Genomic DNA, 20966 nt, shown 5'->3' with positions numbered 1-20966 from the left:
GGAACAGTTCTTGTTTCTGGGCAGAGGGACTGAACAGGAAACTGGTATGGGAAGGAAACAAATTTCACTGCATATTTTTTTAATATAGTTAGGGAAAAAAATCATTCTATATTTACTGTACTCATTTTTTCAGGAAAAAAAAAAACTGCTCAATTTTCTTTTTTTGCGACAAGGTCTCACTCTGTCACCCAGGCTGGAGTGCAGTTTTATGATCACAGCTCACTACAACCTCGACATCCTGGGCTCAGGTGATCCTCCCACCCCAGCCTCTGGAGTAGTCAGGACCACAGGTGCTCACCATTATGCCCGGCTAATTTTTGTATTATTTGTAGAGATGGGTTTTTCATTGTGTTGCCCAGACTGGTCTTGAACTCTTGGACTCATGCGATCTGCCCGCCTTGGCCTCCCAAAGTGCTGGGATGACAGGAGTGAGCCACTGCACCCGTCCTATATTTTCTTTAAAAGACAGTTGAATGACATGAGAGCCGATAGAGAAGGGAAACTTGCTGTATATTTAAAGTAGTTTCTTTATTTGACAGGTGATCATTGAGCTCCTACTCATTACCAGGTTCTGTTGTGGGCTCTGAGATGCAGGTGATTTCAAACAGCTATGAGTGTCCTGAAGTCACAGAAGTAGGGGTTTTGGTGGTGAATGAATGGTTAGGGTGGAGCAGGGCTGCTGTTTAAGGAAGGATGGTTACAGAAGGTCCTTTTGGGAAAAAGATACTGAGCTGACTGCTGAATGAGGAGAAGCCAGCTTAGTAGGGAATCAAAGTGGGGCAACAGAGTTCCAGACAGGATGACAGCAGATGGAGGGTCATTCTGGAAAGCTTCAGAAAGGAGGCAAGCTTGTGTTCAATGCATCGGCTGAGTGGAAGCTAAAGTCCCACACACTCACCTGGAATAGTCAGGCCTGACTGACAAAGATAGGAAGAGTGAGAAGTGGTGGGGATTAAGTTTAGGTCAGTAGGATGAGGTCTGAGCACCAAGGGCCCCCGGATGCTGGGGTGTGGCCAACTTTTTCAGGTACCTCTTGAGACATACTCAGATATGTCACAGGCGTCATCTGCTGTGAGACTGCTAGCAGCATTGTAGTGGTTCTCTTCACTCTGTCCATGTAGAAATATGTGTTCTGGAACAGAAAGTAAAAGGCAGGAGCAGAAGAAAGCTTTCTGTCCCTGACTTGCAGAAAAGCTCATGGCAGGTTTAAAAAGGACAGGACAATGCAGACAGCTGTACTGTGAGGGACACGGCATGGCTCCTTGTATACTTCATGCAAGAATGTGAATGCCGGCTCTGTGATAGCGTCCTGAACCCACCTTCCTCGTCTGTAAAGTAGGGATTGCAATACTACCTCAACGCACTTCGCAGAATTGTCAAGTTGAGAATCAAAACAAGAGAACAAGTAGCTTCTGTAAAGTATTAGGTGTTAAACAGAGCGATGAAAGTGGTTATTAGTGGAGACAGTACAGGAGTAACGTCAGTTGCGTCAGTTGCGCAGTCTTTGGGTAAAGATGGCGTCCTTCTGCTAAACCTCCCAGAAATGGCATGTATCAGATTCCATTTCTGTACATGCTAGCATGTGGTTTTAGTTTTTGTTGTTGTTTGTTTGTTTGTTTTTTAATCTAGCCGTTTTGTTGGAGAAAAGAAAATAAAGTTTATCAGGAGATATTTTATAACTCCTCATTATGATAACTGACAAATATCTGAAGGACTTGTTTCTTTTAAACCCATGCTCTGTCTTTATCCCCACACAGAGGCAGGCACTCATGTCTTTTACACTGGACTTTGTGAATTTTTCTCTTGATTATGGTACTAGTTTCTTATTGGGTTCCACCTGAAGCTTACTTTTGTTAACTGGAGATCTTTACCTGTAGAATCATCATCTGCTTAAGTTAGGAAGAACTAAGTCTATTCCAAATTATCAGTTTTACTTTACTGCTACAGTACACCACGTTTTATGTCTTTGGAACATGCTTTGTAAAATACTAACTTTACAGAATTTTTCTTAATTCTAAGAAACAGTTATTTAGTAGCTTCAGTTTCCTAAGAGAGGAAAATATACCTCAAAGGACAGGAGAGTCCCCAAGATCTTCCAAAACCTATAATCTATTATTATTTTAGATGGTAACATTTTACCAATATTAATGTCTTTGTCTTCTTTATAGCACAGTAGAAGCACCAAGTGCTTTAAAAATAGGAAATGAAAAGTTAGAAAATATGAAGGAGGTGGGAAGAAAGCCCCTATCATGAGGATGCAACAAAACCCAAGGCTCAAACATCACCCTCGCCTGGGCCTGTTGACAGTAGAGGGAAACAGTTTCCTGACTTTAAAACATAACTTTAGTCATTATAGTTTAACAATTACTTTAAAACATCTTTAAAAAATTAATTACCTCAAATAATGCTCAAGAACATTAGTGCGTTGCAAAATTTGAACATTGGTACATTGTAAAAACAAAGTGTATAAATTCTTGAGTTGTAAAGGAAAAGTTTAAATGTGAGGGGTGGGATGGATTGAGGCCAACCTTTTTTCCCAGAGTGGTCTTTATAAACAGTGTTTAGGTTTTGTTATTTATATTAACACGAAAGCCTCCTTTATCTGGAGAACACGCTTATGTGGCTGAGCCTCTGTCCCTGGGATGCCAGATAGTGAGGCGTTGCAATCCTGAGTAGTATGCTGAAAATTCACTTCATGTGTCAGGAGCTAAAATGGTCTTGTTTTCTAGCAATCTCCAGTTTGTGAGTCGTACTCAGAGGCTTGCACGTTGCTGTGTACACTGACAGAACGTTGATGGCTTTTGGAAAAGCTGCTTGCTCCTTATTGCCCAGAGTTAGTTTTATTGGTCTCACTCTGTGCCATATTGAAAGTTAACCTGTGCTAACCCCCTAGTCATTTTCTCAGTCTCCCAGAGAGGTAGCAGAACATCTTTATTCTGGATTTACCATCCACACTGACATAATTCCTGTTTAAATATCTGGCTGTCGTAGTCTAAGGTCACAAGAAGCATTTAATTCTTCAGAATGGCAAGACAATTTGAATTGCTGTCAAACAGTGTGTGGCCTGAAACGGGAAAGAAAGGAAAATTATTGATCATTGAGATGCCTTTGTGTCTCGCATCGTTTCACTAGCCTGTAATTAATTGAGCCTTTTGACGTCCATCCATATTTTTTTTTCCTCCTTTTGGAAATTCAGCTGCGTTCCCACCCCACATGGTGCCTTAGAGATTACTTGAGACTTTTATTTGTGGTATCTCTATTTTGTTGTTGGCGTTAATGAGCTTACTGCACAATATCACAAGAGAAATAGTGTTGCTATTTGGAATGTTAATGAATTGCTTGCCTGGCCAATTGCCATTTGTTCCAGTGTGTGAATATAATGGTGTGTGTGTGTGTGTGTGTGTGTGTGTGTGTGTGTGTGTGGAAAAGAGAGACGAGTAGCAGGGGTGGATTGCATTTTTTTTCCTCTTTGCAGCCAGTGACGTGAGCTGTGCCTGGAACAATCAGACTCGCTGCAAACAGGGTAGTTGAAGATGCTGGGGGAGGCAGCCTGGTGCTTCTTAAGCTAACGCGGATCACGGCGCTCAGGAGCTGCTCAGGCACAACCCCGCAGAGTTCCTCCAGCGTGAGAGCCTTGGAACGGTTGGAAAGTGCCTTTTTATTTCTCCAAACCCCTTCCTTAGTTGACCTTCGAAAATGATTGGCGTGAATAGTGTCCAGAGTGCCAGCAAGGTACGGGTGAGGACCTCAGGTTCCGTGAAATACTCCCGAGAGGATTCTATCCGGCGGCAGTCTCACAGGTCAAAGTCCATGAAAATTTCCAACTCCTCAGAGTTTTCTGCTAAGGAGAACAAGGTAAAGAAATACCACATTCAACCTTATTGACAGCTGTGTGGCAGGGCAACAGAATTGGATAGTCTTTGGCAGTGTCTAATGTGCGGTGACAGACTGAGAAAGTAACGAGGAGTATAAAATGGCTCTAAGAGAATCAGGTGCTATCAGGTGAAAGGGATGGGACCTGAACTCCAGATACAGAGATGTTGTGGCGTGGGTCAGTTTTGTAAAGAGCGAGTTTGTGGAAGAGATGGGTGAAAGCTGTGCTCAAAATGAGATGACTGTGGGAAACTGTTGTTTGGCACATCGATCTTGTTTTTGGTCCGAGAAAGGTTGCCTTGACAAATGGTTTTTCAGTGCAGGGTATTTTTAGAACATCAGGAATATAGAGATACTGTGTGTGATTTTATCTTGCAGTTAGTTCCTTTTGCCTTTCCTCCCCTGGTGTCCCCCCAACCCCCAGTCTGTGGAGCTGATGTACAAGTGTGACCCTGGTCCTGTTATACTACATTCATGTCAGGTTTAGAGTTGTTAGCCCCAGGAATATGTAATGAAGAGAAATTTCGTCTTTCATGTTCCTTACACATATATGTGCTGATGCTATGCTGCCATGAAACCACTCGTGTTTTTGCAGCTGTCTTGAAGATAATATAATCTTTGTTCGTGTGAAATGTGAAGGGAGTGATTACGTAGTGAAGTGGGCATTTACTACATGCAACATATTCTTGAGATTCTTCCCACCACCATCTGTGTGAGCAGGGTACTCAGAAACACTCCCACTCCACAGGTTTAAAAATGGAATAATAGAATCATAGGATCACAGAACTCCAGGACTGGAGATGGAGATGACTATAACGGAGATTCATGGGCTCGATAATGTGCAGAGAGAGTGTCAGGAGATGGATCTCAGTGTCATTTCAGCCTTCTCGGGGTTATATCTAGACCCACTGAGAGTGACATCAGGCTGTCTTCACCCTCCCACCATTCCCCACTGCCCTCCTCCTCTGCTACCTCCCCGTCCCCTGTGTGACATAACATGATTGAAAGACTTTGGCATTAACAGGTTCCCCTCAAAATTTGGCAGGGGACAGGTGGCAAAATACCTTAGTGTGACTTTAAGAAATATATTGGCTTCCTATTCACCCCCTTACATTATGACATAGTGGAGTCTGACCCCCTCCATCAGTAGCAAATTGCCTGGCTCCAGTAAGTCTTCAGATGTGGCTTTTTACTCCTCACTGTTTTTTAAAAAGCTTTATCTTTAGAAAGAAACATGCCTTCAAAGTCCTTTAATGTGACCTGTCTAGGGATGTGTTGGCTTCTACTGAAACAGTTATGAGTCTGCCTGTGGTGTGATGACTGTGGTCTCCTGCTGAAATAGACCGGAACGGTTTATCATATTCCTAAATAAATAAATGTATGTGAGCATGTATGTGATTCTCAACATGGCTATAAAATTGGCTTCTGTAAAGAGCACTAAGAGACATCTCTGGATTTTGTTTTGGATGTTTTGATGTGAAGTATACCTATACTATGCAGTCAGAGGCTATGGGAAATTAAGAGCTCATCATCCTTAACTCTGTTGTGGTCCTACTACCTATCATCATGATAATTTAAACGTTGTAATATTAGTGGGTTCACCCAGAATTATGGTTGTGTAGTGTAATGTTGGAATCTAGCATAGATGCCAAATGAAAAGATTCTCTACTATCCTATGTGTTTGTCACACAGTACAGGTACTCTTACATGATATGTATCTGTGCAAGAGAAGGCCAGGCACTTTTTTTTTTTTTTTAATATTGCAAACAGTGCAGGAGTTAAATTCTGACTACTAAGAATTGTAGTCAGTAGACCATCACATGATACCTTGAAGATAATAGTCAGTTTTTAAGAGATCATTAGTATTTTTTTGAGCCGTATGTGGAAGGATCTAGCCAAGCTCTCAATATCTCACAAGAGATTTTTTTAGGATTATCTGGTTGCTTAAAATTGAACACTAGAGCTAAGAGAAAATCAGTAGAATAGAAAATTCGATCAGAGTGACCCTAATCATTGACTAGCAATTTATAGTCCCTAAATGAAATAAACTGAATAATACGATAGGCTTGTACCCTAAATTACTGAACTTAATTATACTATAATAGACATGTGTAAAATGTTGATTTAGGTGTCACTTCTCCCATTTTTATCCACAGTTACACATTTTACTCCAATTTTAATCATAATTTTCATTGATCTTACATCTAGTAGTATTTTTTAGCCCTTAAATCATTGTTTCTTCTTCTTCTTCTTCTTCTTTTTAAACAGAGACAATGTCTCACTGTTGACCAGGTTGGTCTCCAACTCCTGGGCTCAAGCAGTCCTTCCACCTCTGCCTCCCAAATTGCTAGGATGACAGACATGAGCCACTGCACCCGGCTGGTGTTTCTTCTTGCTAATCATGTAAACAGCATTTTTGATTATCTGACTCTTTCATCCAAAATGCAGGATGTCTAATCTGATGATTAGAAGTTCCCCTTGCCACCTCTCTCCACCCCCTCACTTCATCTTCCCAACCAGTAGGAAATAAGATACCATTAACTCATGGTTCGCTCCTGGGATTTAATGTTACCTTTCTAGAACTCTGGCTCTTTCTAGAATAGGTGTAATAATTGCTTCTCCTTGTCAGAGTTGGAATTACATGTTTTGTATTCTTTGAAACTTACATCTTTGATGTTTCCACCTTGTTTTCTTGGCCATTAAATACATAATGGTTTTATTCACATATTGGTTATCTGTGGTCCTCACTTGTTCTCTGATTTATTCACATTCATTTGAAAAAAAAAAGTGTTAAAGGACCGTTGAAAGGATTAGAAGTTTTGCCTTTGATTTTAGTGAAATACCTTATAAGGCTTTTCTTGATCTAATTATTTTAAAGTAAGAAAATGGAATTTTCCAATATTTTGTGGATCATATTGACCTCGTCTAAAGAATATTTAACCTACTAAAATTCAGCTTATAGATGTTATTTTCTTTAAAACCCCCTTCCCTGTGTTGACTTTTTTTCTTTATTCTGTGTTTAAATATTACTATTTCCTCTAGAGAGAATGTGGCTTTGTCTTTTTCTCAATAATAATGTTTGTATCAAACTCTGAAGCACATAATATGGGCAGGATGCAAATATGAATATATTTGGGAAGAATATGTATGTGTTTTGTGGAGACCAGCATTCATTATTAAAATTAATTAAGTCTGACTGAGCTCGACTGTTCATCGGGTGTCTGGTATTGGAAGAGTTACCAGCAAGGCTTCTGGCCATGAGGGGGCAGTGCAGACCTTCCTGCTGTCAGATCCAGCTGGTTGCTCTGCCTTTGACAGAAGTAACATTTTAGAATCAATTAGATTCTGATTGATTTCTAATTTAGAAACAGTTTCTTAAAAGTAGAATACAGTCAGCCCCAGGTATTCGGGTGTCGGCGGGGTTTCAAAACCCGTGGATATAGAGAGCCATCTGTACTCCAGAATTTGGGATGCGCATTATTAGAAAATGTTGATTTAAGCCTTGCTTCTCCCAGACGTTTCCACAGTCTTCTTATGAGTCTAAATATTTGTTAAATATACATTATTTTGGTATTAATTTTTAACTTACAATTTAAAACACAAATCTGTAAAAGTTCATGTTAATAAACACTTTTTTCTTCCCCATCTCTTGCCAAACTACATGATACCATTTAAGTGAGGGGGAATCGCAACCAGTTTTTGTTTCTTTATGTTGTTGTAGGTGAATGTCACATGAGTGGATTAATATAACATGCGTGGCTGAATCCTTGAGGCATTTTTTTGGGGAATAAACATGATGCTAGAGAGTAGATCAAGAAATCTCTAGTTAATAATGTTGATTCAAGTGAACCATTTAAAGCTTTTATTCAGTAATATAGCGAAGAAACCAATTTCTGTGACAACGAAATTTCAGGAACTTCCAGTAAACTACTGGTACTTTGGGTGGTGCATAGTGAAACTTTGGCCTGTTGGTTTCTCGGTCGGGATGCTGCATCCTGGCGGGCTACCCTGGTTTTGCTTCCTAGGTAGCAGTGTGCACCTAGAGAAGTTACTTCATCTCCCCAAGACTCATCGTAAAATGCAGGGGTTTGATAAAATGATATGTTTGTTCTGAACAATGTTAATTTTAGAAATCTTGCCAAGGTTGATGGGATTATTTCCTCTGTAGAAGGAACCCTAAAGACTGAGCTAGATGCTAGATTTAACAAAGGTGAGTTTTATATGTATTCTGAGTAAATCTCTTCGTGGCTAGGAGATGTTAACCATAAACGTATTAAAGGAAAATGGAAGTCCTTACTCCAAACCTGTGCTCTGCTAAGTGCCTCATCCGTTGCTTTCTAAAAATGTGTTGCAGTAATGTTGAAAGGCACCATCAACTCTATTCTCCCCATTCTACTTAGGCTTTGCTTGCTGTTTCCTTCACATTGTCAGATAAATGCTAATCACTGCTCCCTCTGTGACTTAAAGCTATACACAAAGAAACCTGAAGAAATCATTATGGTGGCCCTTTGCAACCTGAAGTTTTGGTGGCAGGCTTGCAGATCGTTGTCATTTCTTCCTAGATTACTTTTGTTCTTTAGACTAAGGCGAGAGCCTGGGAAGGAGATTCTGGTCAAACAGGACATTCATACCTGCTTATTTTAATTAAAATGGAGAAGATTCTTAGTCATAATATGAAAATTTTTCTGCAAATGTCTCTCTATGTTTTTGTTATGCTTAAGTTGAAGGAGAGCATTTTTAACCTCATAAATTCATCCTTTACCTGAATAGACTTTGTTAAAAGAAAAACTTTACCACATACACATTTTCAAGAGTTTGAGCATTCAGGGATGCATAAATTAGGATTGTACCAGACCGCAAGGGGCTGGGACTCTGATGAGAGGTGCAAGAAGGAAAACCTTTTTTTTTTTTTTTTTTTTTTTTTTTTGGAGCCGGAGTTTCACTCTTGTTGCCTGGACTAGAGTGCAATGGCACAATCACGGCTCACTGCAACCTCTGCCTGCCAGATTCAAGTGATTCTCCTGCCTCAGCCTCCCAAGTAGCTGGGATTACAGGCATGCGCCACCACACTCGGCTGATTGTGTATTTTTAGTAGAGACGGGGTTTCTCCATGTTGGTCAGGCTGGTCTTGAACTCCCAACCTCAGGTTATCCACCCGCCTAGGCCCCCCAAAGTGTTGGGATTATAGGCATGAGCGGCTGCGCCCTGCCGGGAAAACTTTTATATAGTATTTGCAGAAGCAAGACAAAGAGAACAGTTTTGATTGGCTGGAAGTTAGTTGGTGGAAAGAATGATACACAGAGAGAAAGAAAAATAATTTTTTAAAAGAAGTTGATGGCTTCTGATTGGTATATTTTCTAGTTTCCATTTACTGTTTACATTGGCTTTTGGTTTGTTCATGTAAAACTTTAAAATGCCAGAGCTACCTCAGTCTAATGAGCTCCCAAGGAGAATTTTTTTTAAACAACTTAAACTATTAGGTCAAAATATCAGCATCTTCCTGCACTAGTTCTAATCCTGGCATATGAAGGAATTAGGGAGGCGGTGTCTTGAACAAAGTAAATCTGGTAGTGCAAAGATAAAAACAATTTTATCTCCAGAAGTGTATTTTTCTTTTATTGGCTTTTCTGTGTTTACTCTGTACTTCTTGTGTTCCAGGAAGTTATACTTTGCCTCCAGGTATTATTCTGCCAGACTAACATGTTCTAATGTTTTGAGGTTTTTTTGTTTTTTGTTTGTTTGTTTGTTTGTTTTTGAGACGGAGTCTCGCTGTGTTGCCCAGGCTGGAGTGCAGTGGCCTGATCTCGGCTCACTGCAAGCTCCACCTCCCGGATTCACACCGTTCTCCTGCCTCAGCCTCCCGAGTAGCTGGGACTACAGGCACCCGCCGCCATGCCCAGCTAATTTTTTGTATTTTTAGTAGAGACAGCGTTTCCCCATGTTAGCCAGGATGGTCTCGATCCCCTGACCTCGTGATCCACCCACCTTGGCCTCCCAAAGTGCTGAGATTACAGGCGTGAGCCACTACGCCTGGCCAACGTGTTCTAATGTTTTAATGTGATCGTTAGCCAAAGAAGATCTTAAAAAGAGACCTGGCTTCTTCAGGGACGTAGTTCTACAGATTTTCATTATCTGTATTGTTTTCATCATCCATAGCTATTTATTCCCTTAAGTGGATGACTTGAGTCAGACTTGCCCCAAAATAAAATCTTTCACTCCTTACACAATATTGTTCTGTCTCCTAGGCCAGAGTGCAGTGGCGTGACCTGGGCTCACGGTAACCTCCTCCTCCTGGGTTCAGGTGATTCTCATGCACCACCACACCCAGTTATTTTTTTTATTTTTAATAGAGATGGAGTTTTGCCATGTTGACCAGGCTGGTCTTTAATTCCTAGCCTCATGTGATCTGACCTCCTTGGCCTCCAAAAATGCTGGCATTTAAGGCGTGAGCCACTGCGCTGACCTGGTTTTATTTTTGTTAGGAAAGCTAGCAAACTGACACTGGTTTTTGTTACTGGGTTGGTTTGTTAGCGCTCCCCCTTGCCCCCCACCTCTTAATTTCCCTCCTTCCTCCAGTTCCTCTGTGTCTGTGAATTTCTCAAATCCTGCTGGTACTTTCACATGAATAAATGTCTTTTTTTAAGGTTGCTCAAATGATTATTTAGGAGTAAATGTTGAACAAACTATGGTCCTGATAGAATGATATTTCTTGACCCTTGAATATAATTAACAGCAGATCTTCACCATCACTAATTACCCATTTTCACTTGAGTGAAGTGTAGGTGATGTGTTTGGTTTGGGTGTCTCTATTACAACCGTAGGCTCTTTGGCTTCCCATTTAATGGAAATTAACATGGAGCCAGGCCGATTTCCCAGACAAGCCTTTTAAATCAGGGCTTGTGCTCAAGCACAAGGGAGACAGCAGAGGTGAGGCACAGGGTTCTCTCTGACTGGCTCTGCAGGGAGTGGGGGGGGGGGAAGCTGGTAGAGATTTTTTCATTAGGCAGAGCACAGATACTGTTATCAGAGCTAAAGTATACAGGCTGGGCAAAGCACCAAGAGGGGTAGGGTATGCAGGTCAGCGTGTCTGGTTGTAATAGTTACCTCGAGTGATGGGTTTCTTGGTGCTCTGGGCAGCAGCAATAAGGCTATAAATCAACTGTTCGGCATTTCCTACTCTGGGTGGGACACTCCACAATCTTGGTTTCGTGTTAAATCTCCTAAGACCAGTTTCTGGAATTCTCTAAGTGAAAGGCATATTTAAACATTATGAGAGTAGAGAAGAATGGTGATTTTCTTTGTGTGGCAAAATTCCTCAAGGTTAGCGGGTATAGCATCAGTGAGGTAGAGGTGTGGGTTTTGTGAAGAGAGGAAGAAAAAAATATATGAAGGAGAAACCATGTCCCACTCCTGTTCTGTGTCATCTCTGACTCCCAATGCCATACTGCATTCTTGCTCCCCTCCGTTTATGAGTAGGCTGTATTTGAACACATTCTTCTGGGGAAGGTGTACGAAAGCAGGTGTTTGAGAATTTCCATGCAGTATTTGAACATTGTAGATAAAATGCTGGTCCATGCTGTCATTCCTGGCAAGCTTAATGTAATATCGTTTTCAGAATCCAGGGAAAGGAAAAAGAAAAATCTGTGCAATAATGATAGGAGTTGAAAGAGAAAAAATACATATACTTGCATTTTAAATATAGTCACTGCCAAAGATCAGGGAGTTTCGTAGCGTCATGATAACCTGAAGTTAACCATAAGGAGCTTCTGTGTGGGAGTATGTATGATGACAAGATATTCTGCAACCTGTTGTTAGATCATGACTGGTTTGGAGCTTAGGGATTGCATTCAGCTTACAGTCTAATAGGAGATTTTTGGAAAATACTTTTTATTTACTCATCCGTAGTGATGCAGAGACCAGGAGTAGCTGAGCAAGATGGCTTCCTGCTTGTTAATTTATGATACTAATTTATGATGGAAGTTACTCTTCTAACACTAATTTTAATTCAGATTCTTAAGCTTTTGCCTTAACTATCATTCAAGCAGATTTTATTTTATTTTTTAAAGCCGCTGTACCGTGTTCTGATGGTACCTGTTTGGGCACGTAGATCACCTGATATCAGTGGAATTTGTTTTTCTAGGTAGATTCTTTGAAATGCTTCATGTCACAATTTTTCCGAATGGGCTTGCTGAGGCTGTAGCTCTAGCCTGACTCCCCGTATGACATGCCATTGTTTGTAGCCTGCAGTTAAGTTTTACAACGTGAAATGCCACCCAAGACACTGGAAACATTACTGTACTCATTATTGCCACATTCAAATCGGGTGAGCCAAGTGTGTGTTTGATTACAGTAAATAAATTAGATTATGTAGCTGTCTGAAGCAGTCTAATCTCCTCCTTGCACTCAGCTGCAGTTTGGTGGTGTCAGCGTCAGCTCTACTCCTCAGAAATCCACTGGGACCGGCCGAGGTGTTTACAGGAAGCAGTAAGACCTTCCCTAGATCCTGGTACCCCAGTGACTCATGACAGGGGAACGAATCCCTGTTGAGTTTTTCATTACAGTTTTCTTCTAAGATCTCCCAGCATAAGTAAATCTAAAGGCTTGGGGTCCTACCTAACTAGACATAGAGATACAGGAAAGTACTTTGAGAGAAGCAGCTATTGACTGTCACTCAGAGGGACAGATAAAGTACCAGCAGATTTGTATAGATTTATGACACTTTTTTTACCGTTTCTTTTTTAATTTTTTTTTTATTTTTTTATTTTATTTATTTATTTATTTATTTATTTTGAGACAGTCCCGCTCTGTCGCCCAGGCTGGAGTGCAGTGGCACGATCTTGGCTCACTGCAAGCTCTGCCTCCTGGGTTCATGCCATTCTCCTGCCTCAGCCTCCTGGTAGCTGGGACTACAGGCACCTGCCGCCACGCCCGGGTAATTTTTTGTATTTTTAGTAGCGACAGGCTTTCACAGTGTTAGCCAGGATGGTCTCGATCTCCTGACCTCATGATCCTCCTGCCTTGGCCTCCCAAAGTGCTGGGATTACCAGCGTGAGCCACCACACCTGGCCTATTGTTTCATTTTTTTTTTTTAATTGGAGGCAGGGTCTAACTGTGTCACCCAAGCTGGAGTGCAGTAGTGAGAACGTAGCTCAATGTAGCCCTGAAATCCTGGCCTCATATAATCCTCACGCCTCAGCTTCCTGAGTAACTAGCACTACAGGCACATGTCACCACTCCTGGCTAATATTTTAATTTTTTTGTAGAGACAGAGGACTTACAATGTTGCCCAGTCTGGTCTTGAACACCCGACCTCAGGTGCTTCTCCCACCTCGGCCACCCAAAGTGCTGGGATCACAGACATGAGACACTACATCTGGCCACACTTCTCTTTCTTAATATACTCTCTTAAAAAGAGGTAAAATAGAAAGGCCATTCGCAGTACTCTTACTAGGGTTGGGCAGTGTTTTGAGGAGATTTTCTGTGCCTCATCAGCCCCCTGCTGTGATCTCTTAGACTGTGATTAAGTGGTATTTGGATACAGCAAAAAACTTAACTCTTAAATTAGAGTTTAAGCTAACAATGTACTTTTATCTTTACACTCACCTAAACTCCACTAAAATGACAGTAGGACTCATAGACCTTCAAGGACACAAAGAATGAGAGAGGATTTTGTCAAAACATCAGCAAACTTTGAAAGATGGAAACCGGATAGACGTGTTGACTATTTTAGTTCCACAGAAAAAATTGGACCCCACATACCAAAGAAAGAAATAGACCAGTTTGTCCCCACAGAATGCATGCAGGAAAGGCCCAGGAACCGGGGGCCACTGGCTACCTCTGAGAGCAGTGAGTTGAATGAGGACAGCCCTTTAAAGCCTCTAAAATTAGTAAATTGACCTTCTGAATGCCCTCCCCTGCTTTGATAGCCGCATACCCTTCCTCCCACCATTTTGTTTTCTTTTTTGAGACAACTTTCACTCTTCCATCCAGTCTGGAGTGCAGTGGTATGATCACAGCTAACTGCACCCTCAACTTCCTGGGCTCAGGGGATCCTCCCGAGTACTCAGCTTCCAGAGTAGCAGGAGCTACAGGCACACACCACCATGTCCGGCTAATTTTTTAATTTTTTTGTAGAGGTAGGGTCTTGCTTTGTTTCCCAGGCTGGTCTTGAACTTCTGGGCTCAAGCAATCCTCCAGCCTTGGCCTCCCGAATTGTTGGGATCACAGGTGTGAGCCAGCATGCCCCACTGCCCACCCTATCATTTGCTGTTCTTTCTCTCTGATGAGTTTAACCCAGAGGTTTTGAACTTACGAAATTAGGTTCAATGGAGGCCCACAGGGAGATCCCCACATTGAAAAAAGCAGGATTCAGTGAAAGGTATAAACGTTTCACAGCAGGGAGTCTCCTCCCTCTCTACTTTCTCATGTACTTTTTCCAGTTACTTGAAGAAGTGAAAGAGAAGACATGGTGTCCAGTGGGCAGGAAATTTAAGACCAGAGAGGGAGAGGGAATCCCCAGGACGATGGCAAAGGGGAAGCCTGGGACAACAGCTCTGCCAGAGATAGAAACCAACCGGGTTAGAGGAGTGGGGGCAGAGACGATGCCAAGAGATATGCTTCCAACCATGGCACTGACGGAATGCCTGCTGGAGGGTGTGAAGTTGACATAGAGATAGAGTCGTAGAAAACTGAGTAAACAACAACAACATAAGATAATGATGAACTCTAGGGAAATAAAAAATCTTACAGAAAATGGAAACATAGCCTAGTGTTCTACCCCATGAATAATATCTGTGTAGTCATAATACTATGAGGACTGAAAATTCATGAACCTCCAAATTGTGATTGTGGTATGATTTTAATATGGGAGTGGAAGGAAGAGAAGGGCAGGGTATGTGGGTGTGGGTGAGTGGGTGGGTGGGTGGGAGTGTGTTTGTGTTAAGAGAACTAAATAAATGTTCTCTTTCCAGAGTTCAGCAATAGAAAGTCAGTAGTCAAAAAAACAAAAAGAGATTGAGAGAGGTTACTTTTGAGCAGCAAGAATCAGAGGTGAAGTTAAAAGATTATTTGTATTACATACCTTTTAGTAATTTTTGATTATATAAATGATATACGTATATTGCCTTGAGAAAAATTTTTAAATGAATCAGAAGGAATATAGACAGCATATATAGGTACATATGAGACTGGAGTAATTTTCAGTGACTAGAATGGCTTTTGTTTATCTTAATTAACTTTGTGTTTAACAAATGCCAGGTAATAGAGACTACTTTTTAAGAAAAGCAAAAGGTTTCATCTCTTCTAAGACTATACTCTAGCAGTTATCAGACTTGACCACGTTCTGCTGCTAGTTGCTGTCAGAGTTTTGGTCTATAGCAAAATATCAGTGAAAGACTGGTCCTTTCTTGAGAAACAGTTGTCCATGCAACTTATTTTTATGAGATTGTCCATGCAACTTATTTTTATACAGCAATACTGATAGTAGTTCATGCTTTGTTTCTTTTAAAAAATTATTTTCTCACTTAGCAAAACGAAAAACTGACAATTCTGTGTAGTTCCCTAAAATTTCTTTTGCAAATTTTCCTGTTTATGAAATTTGAAGCCTGCTATCCACTGGATAAGATTATTTAATTTGTTCGTATTGATCGTTTTGAATAAAACCTATTTCCATTTGATTTGTCTTTGTTGCTTTGTCTAATGCATGGAAATGACAGGGAACAAATGCCAGGCCTGGCATTCTCTCTAAATGTCAAAGTCCCCCAGGGATTGTTTTTTTTAACAGGCCATTTATTTGAAAGGGCTCTGCTTATTACCCAGCAAATTTTTTTTAATAAACTGTGCACATTAACTTCATCATGTCCATAGTCATTAAATATTATTGATCATTTTTCTTGGGTATTTAAAAAATACTGCATATATTTACAAGGTCACTTTAAATTTTTGTTTTCCTTATGTTCTCATATAGCATTTTTTATTATGGTACATTCCTGCTACTTTCCAACAGTTAAGGCTTACCAACAAGAGGGACATAACAAATTTCAGCAAGTACATTCCAGAATCTTCGTTGAAAATACTGGTAATGGTTATGTTTTTCATTGATATGGCTTAGCTGTCTAAATTAGCCAAGTTTCTTTATAAATTAATAAATTACAGTTTCAGAGGATCAGGGTATAAAAGTTAAAAACAAAATCAGGAGATGACTATGAACACAATGGCTTTTAGAATGATGGTGCTCCCACAGGAGAATAGTTACGTCTGCTGAAGAATACTTTGGACATTAACCTTTATTCACTCAGACCATAACTGCATAACTTCTTTTTTTTTTTTTTTTTTTTTTGAGACGGAGTCTTGCTCTGTCGCCCGGGCTGGAGTGCAGTGGCCGGATCTCAGCTCACTGCAAGCTCCGCCTCCCGGGTTCACGCCATTCTCCTGCCTCAGCCTCCCGAGTAGCGGGGACTACAGGCGCCCGCCACCTCGCCCGGCTAGTTTTTTGTGTTTTTAGTAGAGTGGGGGTTTCACTGTATTAGCCAGGATGGTCTCGATCTCCTGACCTCGTGATCCGCCCGTCTCGGCCTCCCAAAGTGCTGGGATTACAGGCTTGAGCCACCGCGCCCGGCCCCCATAACTTCTTTCCAAGGTGTTAGGCTCTTGGATTTCTGCATTAAAGCACATTCTTATAATGTTTTTTAGATGGTTGTATTTAATGTCTACATGAGATTAAAGAAAGATGAGGGTGCTTTGATAATGTATGTTGCTATCTTCCTATCTGTACGTCAGTGAGTTCAATGAGAATACCTTTTCTTCGTGGAATACATAGACTCTTCTGGAGAGGATTTTGATGTAGTCATGGCAAGTCTATGTTGGGAAGGACATGAAAAGAGTGTAAAGTCGTGAATGAAAATATGGGCTCTAAAATCAGTCCGTCATCTATTTCAGTTGTGGCTGGCGTAGGGTTGCCAGATTTCACAAATAAAAATACAGAACACCCCAGTAAATTTTAATTTTAGACAAATTTTAGTGTGTCTCAGGTAAAATTGGAGGGCATGCTTATGCTCAAAATGTTACTACTTATCTGAAGTTCAGATTTAACTGAGCATCTTGCATTTGATCTGGTAACTTTCAGCCTACACCAAGCAACAATCTGTCTAACCTCCAGCTCCTAAATCAGCGAAGTGGAGTCATCCTAGTTACTTCCTAGGATGTAGAAGGAGGCATGAATCCAGGTCTGTTGCTTTCTAGCTCATTATTCTTTTTTTCTTGCCTTTGCTGCCGCCCATCATAATTGTGTTATACAGCATCATCCTCACTGAAGCCCTTGCCTTCTCAGCACATGAAACACTTGCTGTGGTCAAGACAACTTATGAGGCATTATGGAGACCGAGGGAGATGGAAGACTTGATCTCATCTGCAAGGAGCATAAAATCTAGTGTCATCTCTATTTTTCATCGAAGAAGCAATGTGTACACTGTGTGGTCAACATTCAAATTGTCCAGATTATACATTGAAAAGTCCCCCCACCCTGCCACTGAGTTGCTGTGTCAGAGTCAGTCGTTGTCAGTGGGGTTGTGTGGATCCCCTCAGAAATGTTTTATTCGTGCCCAGATGCTCAAATTTTCCCCCACAGAATGAAAACATACCATAACAATGTTTTACACCTTACTTTTTTCCTTTCTCTCTTAATGTATTTACCTTCTCCTTAGCTTAAATAACTTTAAATATTCATGACTAACAGTATTATTTCTGGTGGTACTGTTGAAACTGTTCATCGTACCCAATTTTTTTACTTGTGCTTGAGGTATTTGAAAATGGTACAGCTTTCTCCTGTAATTTAGAAAAACAGCCTGAGCCGTACCAGATCCACCACTGCCTGCCATCGCCCCAGTCAGGTCACCTCACCTCTCACCCGGATTCCACCTGTCTCACTGCTATTTCCCTTTCTCTCTCACAATCCTTTCTCCACACAGAAGCGGGGCCTCCCTTTAAAAACATGAATTACAGCAGGTCACTCTCCTGCTTAAAATCCTCTAGTGGTCACCTGGCCAGCACAGGGTAAACCCCTAACTTTTCTGGCTTAAAAGCCCTTCAGGACCTGCTTCCCCATTTTCCCTTGTCTCACACCACACCTGGGCCCACATGCTCCAGCCGCACCAGCCTCGCTGGGTTTCTCAGACCTGCCCGGCTCAGTGGTGTTCAGGAGCTGCTTACCTCGCTCCCCACATGTTTGCGTGGCTGCTTCTGGTCACTCATGTCTTATGTTTCCTTGCCAAGAGGCCTTCTGTGACCATCCAGGCTACAGCTACTCTTTCCAGTGACTTTATTCTAATCACCTTATAATAATTATCTGGTAGCCTACCAGAAAGTGACAGAATTATCGTCATCTGTTATTTTTCTTATTTATTATCTGCTTCCACCCCACTCAAATCTAAGTTCTGTGTCTGTTGTTCACCACTGGATTCATGATGCCTAAATAAATAACTGTTCAACTGAATATATGAATAAATAAATGAATGGTTTGAAGAGATTTATTTATACTATTATAAGTGTTACAAACGTGAATTAGTCTTCTAGCTGTTATAAAATACTTTACTGTATTAATACTTATACCATATGCTATACTATTACAGTATTCAAAATAAAATTTATTGCTGTGAGAGTTCAGTGAGATGAAGTGAAAGACTTTTAGCAGTGTCACGTAGTGGGACCTCATTGATAGTTTTATTATTATCAGAGGAAGATCAGTTATTTGAAATGGTTAGAACATCATCACAGCTTCAGAAATACCAGGCGAAACATCAGATATTCAGAAGTTTGTCTGTAAATCAAAAATTGGAAATTTTGCCATGTTTGTTCAGCGATTCTTACTGTTTCCTCCCTACAATTTCTAATCGTATCATTCCAATCTGTTTCAAAATTGGTGTCCTCTTCGACAATGGATGTGCTTGTCTGACCCACGGTAGCTTACCTTGCTCTCTCTGTTGCCACGCTTGGAAATTTGCCAGCCTTGAATAGTTGGTGCTTCTAGCTACTTCTCAAAAAAAAAAAAAAAAAAAAAGCAATAGTGAAGCTGCATTCCCAGTTGGTTGAAATCAGGCTACAGCTCAGTACTAGCTTTCCTTGTACATGGAGCTTTCTCTAAACCCCTGGAGTCTCTCCCTGGCCTTCCTGACTTATTAGCTGCCTATTTCTACAGATATTTGAGTTTTAACCCTTAGTTTGTTTTTTGATGATGAACCAGCATTTGGACTTAATGTTCTAACCAGTTCATTAGATGTTTACGATTGTAACTAGGGGAAAAATTCTTTAAACAGACAGACCTTGGAGATATTACAGGTTCAGTTCTAGACCACAGCAATAAAACAAATATCGCAATAAAGCAAGCCACAGGAATTTTTTGGTGTCCCTGTGCATATAAAAGTGATGTTTACACGGCTGGGTGCGGTAGCACCACCTTTAATCCCAGCACTTTGGGAGGCCAAGGCCGGCGGATCACCTGAGGTCAGGATTTCAAGACCACTTGACCAACATGGCGAAACCCTGTCTCTACTAAAAATACAAAAATAAACAGGACTCAGTGGCATGTACCTATAATCCCAGCTACTCAGGAGGCTAAGGCAGGAGAATCACTTGAACCCGGGAGGCGGAGGTTGCAGTAAGTGGAGATCATGCTACTGCTCTCCAGCCTGGGTGACAAAGACTATCTCAAAAAAAAAGTTCTGTTTACACTATAGTTTATTATGTGTGTCATTGGAGCCTTCAGCAAGTTGTCATCGTTTTGCTTATGGAGGGTGTCACCTTGATGTTGATGGCTGCTGACTGATCAGGGTAGTGGCTGCTGAAGGTTGATGTGACTGTGGCAATTTCTGAAAATAAGACAATAATTAAGCTTGCTGCATCATTAGTTTGTTTGTTTTTTAAGACTGGGTCTTGCTGTGTCACCCAGGTTGAAGTGCAGTGGCATGATCACAGCTCACTGCAGCCTTGATCTCCCAGGCTCAAACAATCTTCTCACCTTAGCCTCGCAAATAGCTGGGACCATTGGCATGCGCGCCACACACGCCCAGCTGTAGACTCCTTCATGAAAGATTTCTGTGTAGCATTTGATGCTGTTTGTTAGCATTTTACCCACAGTAGAACTTCATTCAAAAATACAGTCAGTCCTCTCAAACCCTGCTGCTGCTTTATTACCTGTATTTATTTAATATTCTAAATCCTTTTTTGTCATCTTAACAGTGTTCATAGCATCTTCACCAGGGGTAGTTTCCATCTCAAGAAACGACTTTCTTTGCTCATCCATACAAGTCCTCATCTGTTCAAGTTTTACGCTGAGATTGCAGCAACGCAGTCATATCTGTAGGCTCCACTTCTAATTCTAGTTGTCTTATTGTTTCCACGACATCTGCAGTGACGTCCTCTGCTGACGTCTCAAACCCTGCAAAGTCATTCTATGAGGGTTGGAATCGACTTCTTCCAAACTCCTGTTGATGTTGATATTTTGACCTCCCATGAATCACAGATGTTCTTGAAGGCATCCAGAGTGATGAATCCTTTCGAGAAGGTTTTCAGTTCACTTTGCCCGTATCCATCAGAGGAGTCACTATCTATGGCAGTTACAGCCTTGTGAAATGTATTTAAATAATAAGACTTGGAAGTAGAAATTACGTCTTGATCCTTGATCTGCAGAATGGATGTTGTGTTACCAGGCATGAAAACAACAGTCATCTCCTTATACATCTCTGTCAGAGTTCTTGGGTGATGAGGTGCTGTCTTAATGAGCAGTAACATTTTTAAAGGAATCCTTTTTTCTGAACGATGTATCTCGACAATGGACTTAAAATATTTAGCAAACCACTCTGTCAACAGATATGCTGCCATCCTGGCTTTTTTGTTACATTTAAAGAGCAAAGGCAGAGTGAGGGCCTCAGGATTTTCAGAATGATACATGAGCACTGACTTCAGCTTCAAGTCACCAGCTGCACTGCCCTTAACAGAGAGTCAGCCTGACTTTTCAAGCTTTGTAGGCAGGCATTGACTTCTCCTCTCTAGCTATCAAAGTCCTAGATAGCATTGTCTTCCAATAAAAGGCTGTTTTGTAT

At 41.1% G+C, this 20966-nt stretch overlaps 1 protein-coding gene across 7 annotated transcripts in view; it reads left to right on the top strand.

The window, feature by feature from the left end:
* The window catches only part of PSD3 (pleckstrin and Sec7 domain containing 3), a 555746-nt gene that overhangs the window by 402170 nt on the left and 132610 nt on the right, over positions 1 to 20966 (top strand). The window contains exon 1 of one of the 7 annotated variants that reach the window (XM_073017969.1): positions 3468 to 3855. The exons of the other annotated variants lie outside the window; for them this stretch is intronic. Coding sequence (XP_072874070.1) covers positions 3697 to 3855 — 159 coding nt within the window. The 5' untranslated portion in view covers positions 3468 to 3696. Of the gene's footprint in view, positions 1 to 3467; positions 3856 to 20966 lie in introns of those variants that run through there. 7 annotated transcript variants of the gene reach the window in all.

This window comes from Chlorocebus sabaeus, chromosome 8, assembly GCF_047675955.1.
Source record: "Chlorocebus sabaeus isolate Y175 chromosome 8, mChlSab1.0.hap1, whole genome shotgun sequence".
Classification (NCBI taxonomy): domain Eukaryota; kingdom Metazoa; phylum Chordata; class Mammalia; order Primates; family Cercopithecidae; genus Chlorocebus; species Chlorocebus sabaeus.
Note: the sequence above shows the minus strand (reverse complement) of the source record. Positions and strands in the feature narration are given on the sequence as shown.